The sequence below is a fragment of the Dacryopinax primogenitus genome, assembly GCF_000292625.1.
Source record: "Dacryopinax primogenitus strain DJM-731 SS1 chromosome Unknown DACRYscaffold_21, whole genome shotgun sequence".
In the NCBI taxonomy this organism is placed as follows: Eukaryota; Fungi; Basidiomycota; class Dacrymycetes; order Dacrymycetales; family Dacrymycetaceae; genus Dacryopinax; species Dacryopinax primogenitus.
Window position 1 is genome coordinate 488,585 of NW_024467218.1, and position 10,658 is coordinate 499,242.

General features: G+C 52.1%; 3 protein-coding genes across 3 annotated transcripts; 1 reads left to right on the forward strand and 2 right to left on the reverse strand.

Moving 5' to 3' along the window:
• Positions 1-1,780: 1,780 nt before the first annotated feature.
• On the reverse strand, positions 1,781-3,097 carry DACRYDRAFT_24849 (uncharacterized protein). The gene has a single exon (XM_040773881.1). It carries the CDS (start codon positions 3,045-3,047, stop codon positions 1,866-1,868), a length of 1,182 nt encoding a protein of 393 aa, XP_040624825.1. The 5' UTR covers positions 3,048-3,097; the 3' UTR covers positions 1,781-1,865.
• Positions 3,098-4,626: 1,529 nt separating this feature from the next.
• DACRYDRAFT_26495 (RIO1-domain-containing protein) lies at positions 4,627-5,991 on the reverse strand (the record flags this gene model as incomplete). The annotated part of the gene is made up of 7 exons (XM_040774285.1): positions 4,627-4,891; positions 4,948-5,231; positions 5,286-5,406; positions 5,460-5,514; positions 5,568-5,681; positions 5,735-5,876; positions 5,929-5,991. Coding segments are annotated over 7 exons (1,044 nt in total), but the record flags the coding sequence as incomplete, so codon positions are not given.
• Positions 5,992-7,449: 1,458 nt separating this feature from the next.
• On the forward strand, positions 7,450-9,812 carry DACRYDRAFT_24851 (pyruvate kinase). The gene is made up of 10 exons (XM_040773882.1): positions 7,450-7,640; positions 7,694-7,715; positions 7,766-7,825; positions 7,879-7,953; positions 8,003-8,040; positions 8,097-8,141; positions 8,193-8,282; positions 8,332-8,383; positions 8,433-8,893; positions 8,941-9,812. The coding sequence occupies exons 1-10, from the start codon at positions 7,539-7,541 to the stop codon at positions 9,586-9,588; spliced, it is 1,593 nt and encodes a 530-aa protein (XP_040624827.1). The 5' UTR covers positions 7,450-7,538; the 3' UTR covers positions 9,589-9,812.
• The last annotated feature ends 846 nt before the right edge of the window (positions 9,813-10,658 follow it).

Consider the following 10,658-nt stretch of genomic DNA (forward strand, 5'->3'; position numbering starts at 1 on the left):
ACCGGTACTTACCGGATTAGCCAGTCCGGCCCGTCAACCCGCAAGATCTCAGCCCCACATGCCCCGTGTACCAATTTCCCACTTCTTCCCGTTCTCCCGTCCCTCGGTTTCCCAAGTCTATCGGACCTGACTGGGGATCGCGCCTGCCGGCGGTAGGGCGGTGTCCGTCCGGTCGGGTGACTGGGTGTGATGAAATGCCTTGGACTTGCGGTGAGGGACGAGGTGATGAGGATCAGCTATGATGGGGTATTCTGGAATATAAAGAGTCGTAAACTCGTGGTGTGATGTTCAGTCGTTCACGAGCGTAACACGGACACACCGCACCCTCCGATCGAAGAGGTGAGTCTAGACCCTTCCGTCATCCACGCATTCTGAGGCATTCCCAGCCCTGAAGAAGCCGCGAACCATTCCAACGGACGCTAATATCAGGAATCTGAGGGTCAGGGTCTAAGTTCAGGTCCCACCGATCTCTACTCCTGGTCGTCACTGGCACGCTGTGGACATGCTTGTTGCTCGGGCTCTTGTTTGAGATCTTGGATGATAAGAGGTCATGTCCGCCGCCCGCTAGCAGCAAGTAGTGCCGTAAGCCGTCCGGGCCGTGCGTTGCCAAAATTCTGTCTCAGTCTACCGTCTTCAGAATCCTCAGAATCCTGCACCGGCCAGCAAGCCGCGCTCGATCGTGCCCTGGGTGATTGTGTGATCGAATGGAAATCCACTGGGACATCGAGTGATCGAGTGATGATATCAACCATTCCCAAGTGTGGTTGGGCTCATGACCCAGATCATCAGTACTCACAAGTCACATGCATTATGTAATTGAAGTGTGTGATATATACAATGAATACTGCTAGGCTACTGTAGTCATATTACCATCTATCGTTGCCAGGACAGCCTTCCTTCTGTCGACCAACCTCGGGGGGACGACTTTGTTGTATGTCCTGATGACCCGGGTAATGCGGGCTGGTCCCAGTCAGTTAGTGTGCAAGAACATTGCACCTCTGTCAAGTGCTTGTATTATATTGCCCTCGCATTTTCTATCGGTCCTTAGTAAAAACCAATAGGAAATGTGAGTTGAACTGCTGAGAATTTACCATCTATCTATGGTCCAGTGTCATAGTCAAAGTAAATATAGGTCACATGAGCCTTGCAACAGGGAAAGACCATCTGGTGTGTTCTTGTGCACCAGTAGGATGGTAGGAGGAGGAATGGAGGTCTGGGCCTGGTGATACTTATTGGGCGCTTCTTCGACCGTTTGGACGTCTGCTATGGCGGGGAGAAATTGAACAGATGCGGTAGACGAAGCAAGGGGACTTAGAAATACAGATTTGAGAGCTATTTACGGGATTGGTAAGAATGGTCGTGTGATCAAGGAGGGAGACAGCGGCGTTGGGGAGATCGAACATATCCTCCGATCGAGTGACGGCAAATCAACAAATTCGGACATCATCCCCTCTAAACGGGTTCTGTGGCGTCTCTCTTGGATATCTGATACGTGGTAACCCAGGACTAGCACGGGGGAGGGCGCCATCCGCTTGGATCGGACAAAGGTTCATTGTTACCAACGCCATGGTAAAACGTAATGATGTGTTGAACGCTGAACACACTTCTAATCCGCGGAGGACGGTGTCCCCGGCGTTGGTCCGTGCCTTCACCGTCTAATCAGGCCAAAGCTGTCGCTACTTTGGATATTTTCTCTTTTCCCTGAGATCGTTGCACACCTGTGTTGCGGAACGGTCCAGATCTGAGGTAGGTGAATGAACATTAGAATATCGTTACAAGTGTGGCGTAAGGAAACAATCGTAATCTAAGCACAATATAGGAATATCAATGTTGGGTCAGGTGTGTAGGTCTAGCCAGAGAGCAAGTTACACCATCTCCTTCGGCTTCTCGCCGCCCTTTTCGCTTGCAGTTGAGCTCTCTTCTTCCTCAGCGGCTTCCTCAGCCTCCTCGATCGCCCGCCGTTTCTCGAGCTCTTGGTCGACGAAGCTCTCCATCTCATCATTGTTCAGGTTGGGGCAGAGCGGTTTCAGGTAATCAACCCTGAGTTCGGTACGTTCCAGTTTCCCATAGAGTTGTGCGGTCTCTGCCTGCGACTCGGCCATCGCCTGCTTCACACTGTTGATAATTGACTGGTTCTTGAGCTCGATCGAGTGCGCGATAGCGTGGATCGCACGGATGATCTTCCATAGTCGGAGAACGATGAGCGCGGCAGGACTCGACCCAGACTTGCCGTTGTCTGCGAACTTGAAGAAGACTTCCATGATCAGCGATGCGAAGACGACCAAGGCATCGATCGCGTAGAGCGGCTTGTAGAAGTGCGATAGACCAAAGGCGAAGAACGAGGCGAAGATTTCGAGGGTGAAGATGCAGAGCAGGAATACGGACAAGGCCCAAAGGAACCAATCGGCACCGGTGAGTGCGGTAGACTCGTGCAGAACACAGCTCAGCGACTCTGGCGGGTTCAGGATACCGTGACTGGCGAAGAAATCGAGCTGGTCGTCGGTGTAGCAAGACAGGGTGAGCAGGGAGAGAGTGAGATCGAGGAAGACGGCGATAAGATCGAGGATAACCAAGCCGATGATTGTGTAGTGGAACTTGTCGTTATGCAGCCAGTGCCGCATGTGGTGACGGAAGTGCTGTACTTTGCCCATGAATGTGGAAGGTGCGTGGGATGCCTTGGAATGACCGGATTTGCCCGTGCGAGTTGTGTGACCACTCTTGCCGGAATGTAGACTCGCTTGGTACTTCGCCTCAGGTTCAGGTTCCTCTGCGTCCCAGACGTTCGCAGCGTTCTGCTGTTCGAGCTGGTCGACAACGTCTGCTAGTGTCTCCACGACTGTTGAACGACCTGTACCACTCGTGCGAGCTGTGTAGGTCGTGTGGATCGTCCTTGGGGAGTATGGGGTGTTGGGGACGCTCCAGTGCACATTATTATTGGTCCGCTCTGTCCGTGCTGTCCTTGGCGGGCTGACTACGCCCTCTTCACGTGGCGGTACGATGACATCCTGTGCATGAACAGGGAGTATCGGGGAGTTGGGCTTTGACATTCTAAGCGTTGAACTGTCGTTAAGGGTGTGCAGGGGACAAGCAGTGGGTCGTTAGACAGGGGGGATGACAAGTGGGTGGGTAATGAGCCCTTGGGTATTTTCAAGCACCATTATCCTGCGGTATATATCCCTCTGGGCGTTTTGCATGTCGCCTAGATGGTGTAACAAGGAGTGATAGACTTGACTGCCAAGATCAAGGACGTGAGGTGGGAAGAGCAGAGCCTGCGACGTGCCCCGACACCGCCCTCTACCCCGAGTATAGCCACAGTCATTAGAATGTAGACTGGGCAGACGGCGTTGTCATTCTTCCTTGACAACCCCGATAATGCTATGTATACATGTATACATTGATCAGTCCAAGTAGTACATCCATCTAGACGTTTCATGTTGTTGTATACGCCCAGTACAAAATGGATGTTGCCGAGCACCGCTTCCCGCGCCGACGTACGGAGATGATCACCTCATTACATTGATCACCCCACTCAGGAACGTCTTCATGCAATTATTCAAATACAGCGGTCTATCGGCACCACAGAAATCGGCTCACTGGAGGAACGTGGGCATTAATATTCTTCTGTGGAATAAGTGGAACCAAGCCTTTGCAGTTCTTCCTTCACGTTACAGCTCAGTGGAAACTCGGTCGCCGAATCTTGGCAAGCTCCTCATGAGTTAATCAGAAGAAGCTTCCTGAAACGTCTAATGTGACTGGATGGTTTAGAGCAATATATTCCAGATGTACGGGCATCCGGAGATGACGGATAGAGAAGGGAAGACTGTTTTGCATCCCAGGAAGTCTGACACATAGTGATACAACAATGCTATTGTCCAAAATGTACACAGCAACAACAAAACTAACATCACTGCATCGCTCGCTGCTTAGCTTCGGAAGCCGATATGCTCGTTGTGCTACTCTCGCACTCTCACATCTTCCATCATCCTGGCTGTACAGGTTTTGTCGACCTGGGGAAAAGGATGCGCATGCGTTTCATCAATAACATGTGCACATAGGAGAGACATGAACATGGAGAAGATCATCTGGGGCAGCGTTGGATTGCCTCCAGGAACCGACAAGGTGTGACTATCAGGCGCACCGGAAAGAATTCAATACAACTATACAGCATCAATAACGTACAATCGATCCGTCAATGAAGTGTAATGAGCCCAAGCATCACCAAAAATCTCCCGAATTGATACTGCTCCTCACGTCCTGCTTCTTCTTGCTCCCCTTTGCCCTTCCCACCTTGCGCGCCCCACTGCCCGAGCCGGAATGATACTTCGATCGTTGGCGTTGGGCACGCTTGTTGAGCTCTGTGGACACAATATGCTTAACCGGGAGGTCGTGGGGGGCTAAGTCTGATAGATGGGAGGAAGCGGGGGAAGCGGGTGCATCACCTGGCTGATCAACGTCTGGACGGACGGCGAAGCGCGCTTGACGGGGATCGTGGTGCGGTGTTTCAAGATCGTCGCCGGGAAGTTCTCCGTCGTCTTCCTTTGCCTCGTCTTCATTGACATCTCCGACCCCTTCCTCGACCCCTTCCTCGGCCGCCTTGTCGCCTTGTTCCTCTTCTTCTTCCCCTTCCCCCTCCTCTTCATCCTCTTCCCCCTTCTCTTCTTCCCCCTCCTCTTCTTCTGCCTCCTCTTCCTCCCTCACACTATCCATATACTCTTGCAGCAGTCCCATCTCCTTTCTCCCGAACCCGCTCGCAGCTACCTCCACATCAAGTTCGAACGCAGGTTCGCCCTCATCATTCAGCGCGGCCCTAAACCTGGGATAGAGCTTCGATTCATACCCAAACCGTCGGCGGAAGAATGTGCGTATACAGTCGACGTCTCGGTTGAAGTACCTATGTGTGCGTTCGAGATGAGCATGGGTGTGGGTAGGAGACCGACAGAGGCGTACCATTCAGCATTCTCATGTCCCACGCTGACCATCTGAGGGAAGTCGATCAACACCGGCTTCCCGTCCTCTTCTCGAATAAGGATATTGAACTCGTTGAAGTCGCCGTGTATTAGCCCTGCCCGTGCAAGGCGGACGATCAGGGTCATGAGGGTGCTATAAAGCTGGCCCGGGTTTGGGTGTTCCGCAATCTGACGAAGGGGGTAGGCGTCGATCAACTCCATAAGTAGAGTGTGGCGCGCTTGGTCGATTGGACGAGGAACAGGGAAACCGTGTTCGTGCAGCACCTGCGATAGTGAGCACTCAACAATGATCTATAGCCTCCTTCAAGTTACTCATACCTTCATAAATGCATATTCCTTTTGAGCGGCTAGCCGAGACATGTACATCCACGAAGCTGACTTTCTCTTGCCAAGGTAATCGCGTTTGGTCTTGATTGTGCGAAAGGATATCCGCCCTAATCTGAATAACGACTTGAGCTCGTCGATCACAGATTAAAAGGACATTATGCGCACCTATGCAACTTTAGGACCATGCTCTCACCCTCGTCGTTAGCCACCACGTAAACATCTGGTTGGTCTGGTTAGCCATACGCGCCGAGTAGCAGGTGAACCACAGCGAACCAGCTTCCTTCCCCACACCAATTTGATTCCCAACACTCCCAAGTGTTCCTCGCTTGTTCATGGCGCGCATAGCCAAGTAATCGTAGCCTCCATACGTCAACCGATAGCCATCGTCTGTCGTACCTCAGCTCCAGGTTCTCCCATAGGTGGGGAAAAAAGGGACGCACACTTGGCGTTCTGCACTTTTGCCACTAGCCCTCTCTTTGCCAAGTTTCCGATACACTTGTTTACCCCTCCTGACCTCAACCCAGATATTTGAGCAATTAATGGTGTGGGGACGACTTCATGGTTCTTTGAGCCCATCTCTGTCTAGCCGAACCTGTCAGCAGGAATCAAGCCCTCTGAAGAAATAGCGTAGTACCGCTGTGAGGACCCGGAACTCATCACTGGTTATATATCGAAGATCTGTGGCGTCTAACTTCATTTTGTGACAAGTATGGTTGCTATTGAATCATGCAGAAGGTGCGAAGATTGACAAGAGGAAACGATCATAAACTTTTGTGATCGGAAGCGGGACTCCGTGCTGGACCCTTTCAATTCACGCACGTGAAAATCTGCACCTAACCCGCAAATATTGGAATGGTGCGCGAGCATCAATAGCAACTTATCTACTACGCTGCAGAAAATACTGATCGCATTTGGTGGGAAATGTGTTGAGGATGTCCAATCAAGACTGGGATTAATGATGATAACATTTCCGAGCGAGGAGACTCTTCCCGTGATTCAGAGGTTTCTTTGTAGACTGGAGCCCTTCTCCTTCCTGCACGATACGTAGAACTTACTGAGGGTTTTCGTGAGGGTTTTCTGCTATTTACTTCTTGAGTGCTGACAACCGTGCAGCATAGATGAAACGAATATGACATTGTGATATCAATCACGTGCTGTACGCTGTCGATAATACGCTGTTTGAACGCAGCCTTCACCTATGATGGCATGTATCGAAGCGTACCTCGCAAGCGACCTGACTGAGAAGGATAATTAGAAGTATAAACTCACGGAACGGAGGTGCTCACATAGAATGGTTCGTGATCAAACCGAGACCATTGCAGCATGCTATAGGCCGACTAAGAGAAACGAGGGACGGAACAACGTTTCTCCAGAAAAAACTGTTCGAAGAAAGCCAGAACTGTTGCTGCTAGAAATTGCTATTGTAGAGTAGTGACAAGAAGTAACCGGCCGCGGGATTGTGCATTCCGGTATTGTGCATTACGGTATTGTGTCTCCTGTACAGCAGCCTGAATATAACGGCATCGCCAAGGACATATTGGTTATCCATCCGCGAGGCGTCCAAGGATGCCAGCTGCTGTGCAAATTTTCATTATTTCCTTAGGTAGGCGTGATAGAGGAACCGGTGTGTGTGCAAAGCCGGATTATCGCAGCTTGGCGGTCCCGAGAACGGGGTGCCGTTGGAATCCAGCCGAAGATAAGCCGAAATCCGCACCCGTGCTTCTACAAGGGCAGGAAAACTGCGTTTCATCGCAAGTGTTATTCAGGCATGACTGTAAAGGCTAAGACGAGCGTTGGTAGATGAATATTAAGCAAGGTTAATAAATATTGAGCCAGACAGGAACAGGGCCGCGTTGCTGTAAGAAAGGCGTTTATCAGATGGTCGGTCGAGAGAGAACGGTGGAGGCACGCGTTCGGGGAGTGACGCGAGTGGCACGTTGGTCGCCCAGTGAGGTATATGCGGCACCTGGAGAGCGGTGCCCGTCGTTCTCACACGCCAGAAGTGTACAGCGGGCGAGAGAACCTTGAGGAGAGAAAGAGAGAGACGAACCGTGGCAACGGCATCTAAATAAAAGTGTAAAGAAGGTAATCAGCCCATGCTCCGAGTAACGCGCACTTCCGCCGTTCCTAGCGCGTTCAACCTCTAGAGCATACAGCTAGCCTGACACTGATCCCTCTTCTCTTCACCCAACCACCACCATCACATCCTCCCCCTCCATCCTCACTCTACCTGCTGCAACAAAAATGTTGTCGGACGGTCTCGTCACCTCTCGGCTGGCATGGCTCTCGGGCCTGAGCACCTCCAACATCCCTGAGATCACGGAGGAGACCAAGTACAGGAGGAAGGTGAGAAACAAGTACCTGGTTGAGACGTCTCGTTCCAATGACATCTTGTTTAGACCGCAATTATTGCTACTATTGGTGTGTTTCTATCCTTCTGCAAAGGGACAGCGTGATGACTGTCGTCGTAGGCCCCAAGACCAACTCGGTCGAGAAGCTGACAGCGCTCAAGAAGGCGGGCATGAACATCGGTGCGCACCAGTCCACAGAGTGACATCAACCTCGCAGCTAACCTTTCATACAGTCCGCATGAACTTTTCGCATGGTTCCTACGAGTATCACCAGAGCGTCATCGACAACACCCGCCAGGTGTACAAGAGTGAGCCCCAAATATATGCGCATTTAGCGTCACTGATGTCTTCCCATAGATGTTGGCGGTCGTCCCCTTGCTATCGCGCTCGATACCGTACGTGTCTCCCCTCTTCCTTCGGTCGGAGGCGACTAATGGAAGCATGTCAATAGAAAGGTCCTGAAATCCGCACTGGTCTGATGAAGGGCGACCAGGATGTGCGTCCCCGATCAGCAACTCGGGAATATGGCACTGATATCGGTCTGTAGATTAAGATCCAGGCCGGACACGAGTTCGTTGTCACGGTTGACCCGAAGTATGCCGAGGCATGCGATGATAAGTTCATGTATGTGGACTACGTGAGTGTGGAGTGGCTGGGTGGAGGCGGAGGTGCTGACTATGGCGTAGACCAACCTGTCGAAAGTCACCGAACCTGGCAAGCTCATCTATGTCGACGATGGTGCGTGTCATCCATATTTGATTGTAGCGCTCCCTTATATTCTCCATAGGTATCCTTACCCTCCAAGTCCAGAAGATCCAGGGCACCTCCGTCTTCGTCAAGTCTGTGAATAATGGTACCCTGTCCTCCCGCAAAGGCGTTAACCTCCCGAAGACGCCCGTCGACCTCCCTGCCCTTTCTGCCAAGGACAAGAAGGATCTGCAGTTCGGTGTCAAGAACGGTGTTGACATGATCTTCGCTTCCTTCATCCGCCGCGCACAGGATGTGATCGACATCCGGGAGACGCTCGGGCCAGACGGCGCAAACATCAAGATCGTTGTGAAGATTGAGAACGAGCAGGGTGTGGAGAACTTCGACGAGATCTTGGAGGCGACAGACGGTGTCATGGTCGCTCGTGGCGATCTTGGTATCGAGATCCCGGCGGCACAGGTATTCCTCGCCCAGAAGATGATGATCGCGAAATGCAACCGCGCTGGCAAGCCTGTGATTGTGGCTACGCAGATGCTTGAGGTATGAGCGCATACATGGTCTCATTTGGCAATACTAACGGATTATAGTCCATGACATATAACCCTCGCCCGACCCGTGCTGAGGTTAGTGACGTTGCCAACGCCGTTCTGGATGGCGCCGACTGCGTCATGCTCTCTGGTGAGACTGCTAAGGGTAACTACCCAATTGACGCCGTGACGATGATGGCCGACATCTGCTATCTTGCGGAGAGCGCGATTTGCTATCCTCCCCTGTTTGATGAACTCCGCGCCATCACCGCCCGCCCCACTGACACCGTTGAGACGGTTGCTATTGCTGCTGTGTCCGCCGCGCTCGAGCAGGACGCGAGCGCCATCCTCGTCCTCTCCACCAGTGGGAACACCGCTCGCCTGATCGCCAAGTACCGCCCGCACGTACCCATCATCACCGTTACGCGCAACGAGCAGACAGCGAGGCAGATCCACTTGCACCGTGGGTGCTATCCGTTCTGGTACCCGGAGCCACGCGGGATCGAGGCTTCCCAGTGGCAGACAGACGTCGACAACCGCATTCGGTACGGTCTCAAGAACGCCCTCGCCCTCAACGTCATCAAGGTTGGTACGCCTGTCATCGCCGTCCAGGGCTGGAAGGGCGGTCTGGGCCACACCAATACCCTCCGTATCCTCAAGGTGCCGACTGACCCCGCGGACCTGGAGATGCAGTCGCTGAGCGGCTGAAGGCTTGTAGACGAGGGAGTGAGCTGCTTTGGCGCTGACGAGGGAGCAGCGCCAAAACCCCCATGATTTTCTGTTTGCTATCCCATATGAAAACTGTGTCATGTCTCGATATAAAAGCTCTTAGACCGTCAAGTGAACGAGAATATAATTGTGTCCGCAACATCTGCGAAATCCATGAGAAATCGTACCCGTTCCACTATCCTGATTCACAAAGAGTGAGTTACTTTAGCTGGATTTTCGGCTAGGTAGGCACGGCAGAGTTCGTGCATGTTGCGGGAACGGAATTGCAAACGAAGACGAAGTCAATCGCTTGCCGCACGGAATCGATGATACGCTGTTCTATGGTTAGCATTGCAAAGAGCAGCAGATAAAAAGTACTTCACCTTATAGATGAACATCCATATTAGGTTGTCGGTCGAGTTTGAGCCAGGACAAACTACACGCTTGCATTTCTTCCTCCTATTCATCCTCGCTGATGAGCTTCCCAGCTCCTGGCGTGCGGTCACATGACGCATTGGGCAGATTCACCAGGTCATGTCCATATATGCTCTTCCCACATCAATCTGCTCAGATTTTGCAAATAAGATCACGTATGTATCAAGCACATGTCCAGGAAACCATGCTTGTGAACCAGTGAGCAAGGATCCCTGCCTCAGTGTGGTCCTGCACAAAAACCATGATCCCGGATCCGTCGCGGGAATTCACGTGACTCCTTCGCCACTAACCTGCAACCCGCGAGATTGGCGCATCTCACCGTGACCTTTCTCATCCGCACGATCAACTGCTTATACCTCTATGTCATAATATCTGACTATGGAACTAACTTCTACCCCATCAAGAACTGAACATCTGCAATCATCTGTTCAGGATACCCCGTCTGGTCAATGGCCAACGTCTACGCCACTCTTCGAGTCCGGTAAACTCGAACACCGGAAGGAGCTCTTGGGCGCCAAGCTGGGCAAGACGTTGCCTGAGAAAACTCAAGCACACTGGCTCTCAGATATCCTGCCGCCCACGAAACTCACTCGCGACGACATCAATGGTGTATACAAGCGTGTCGTGCAGGACGG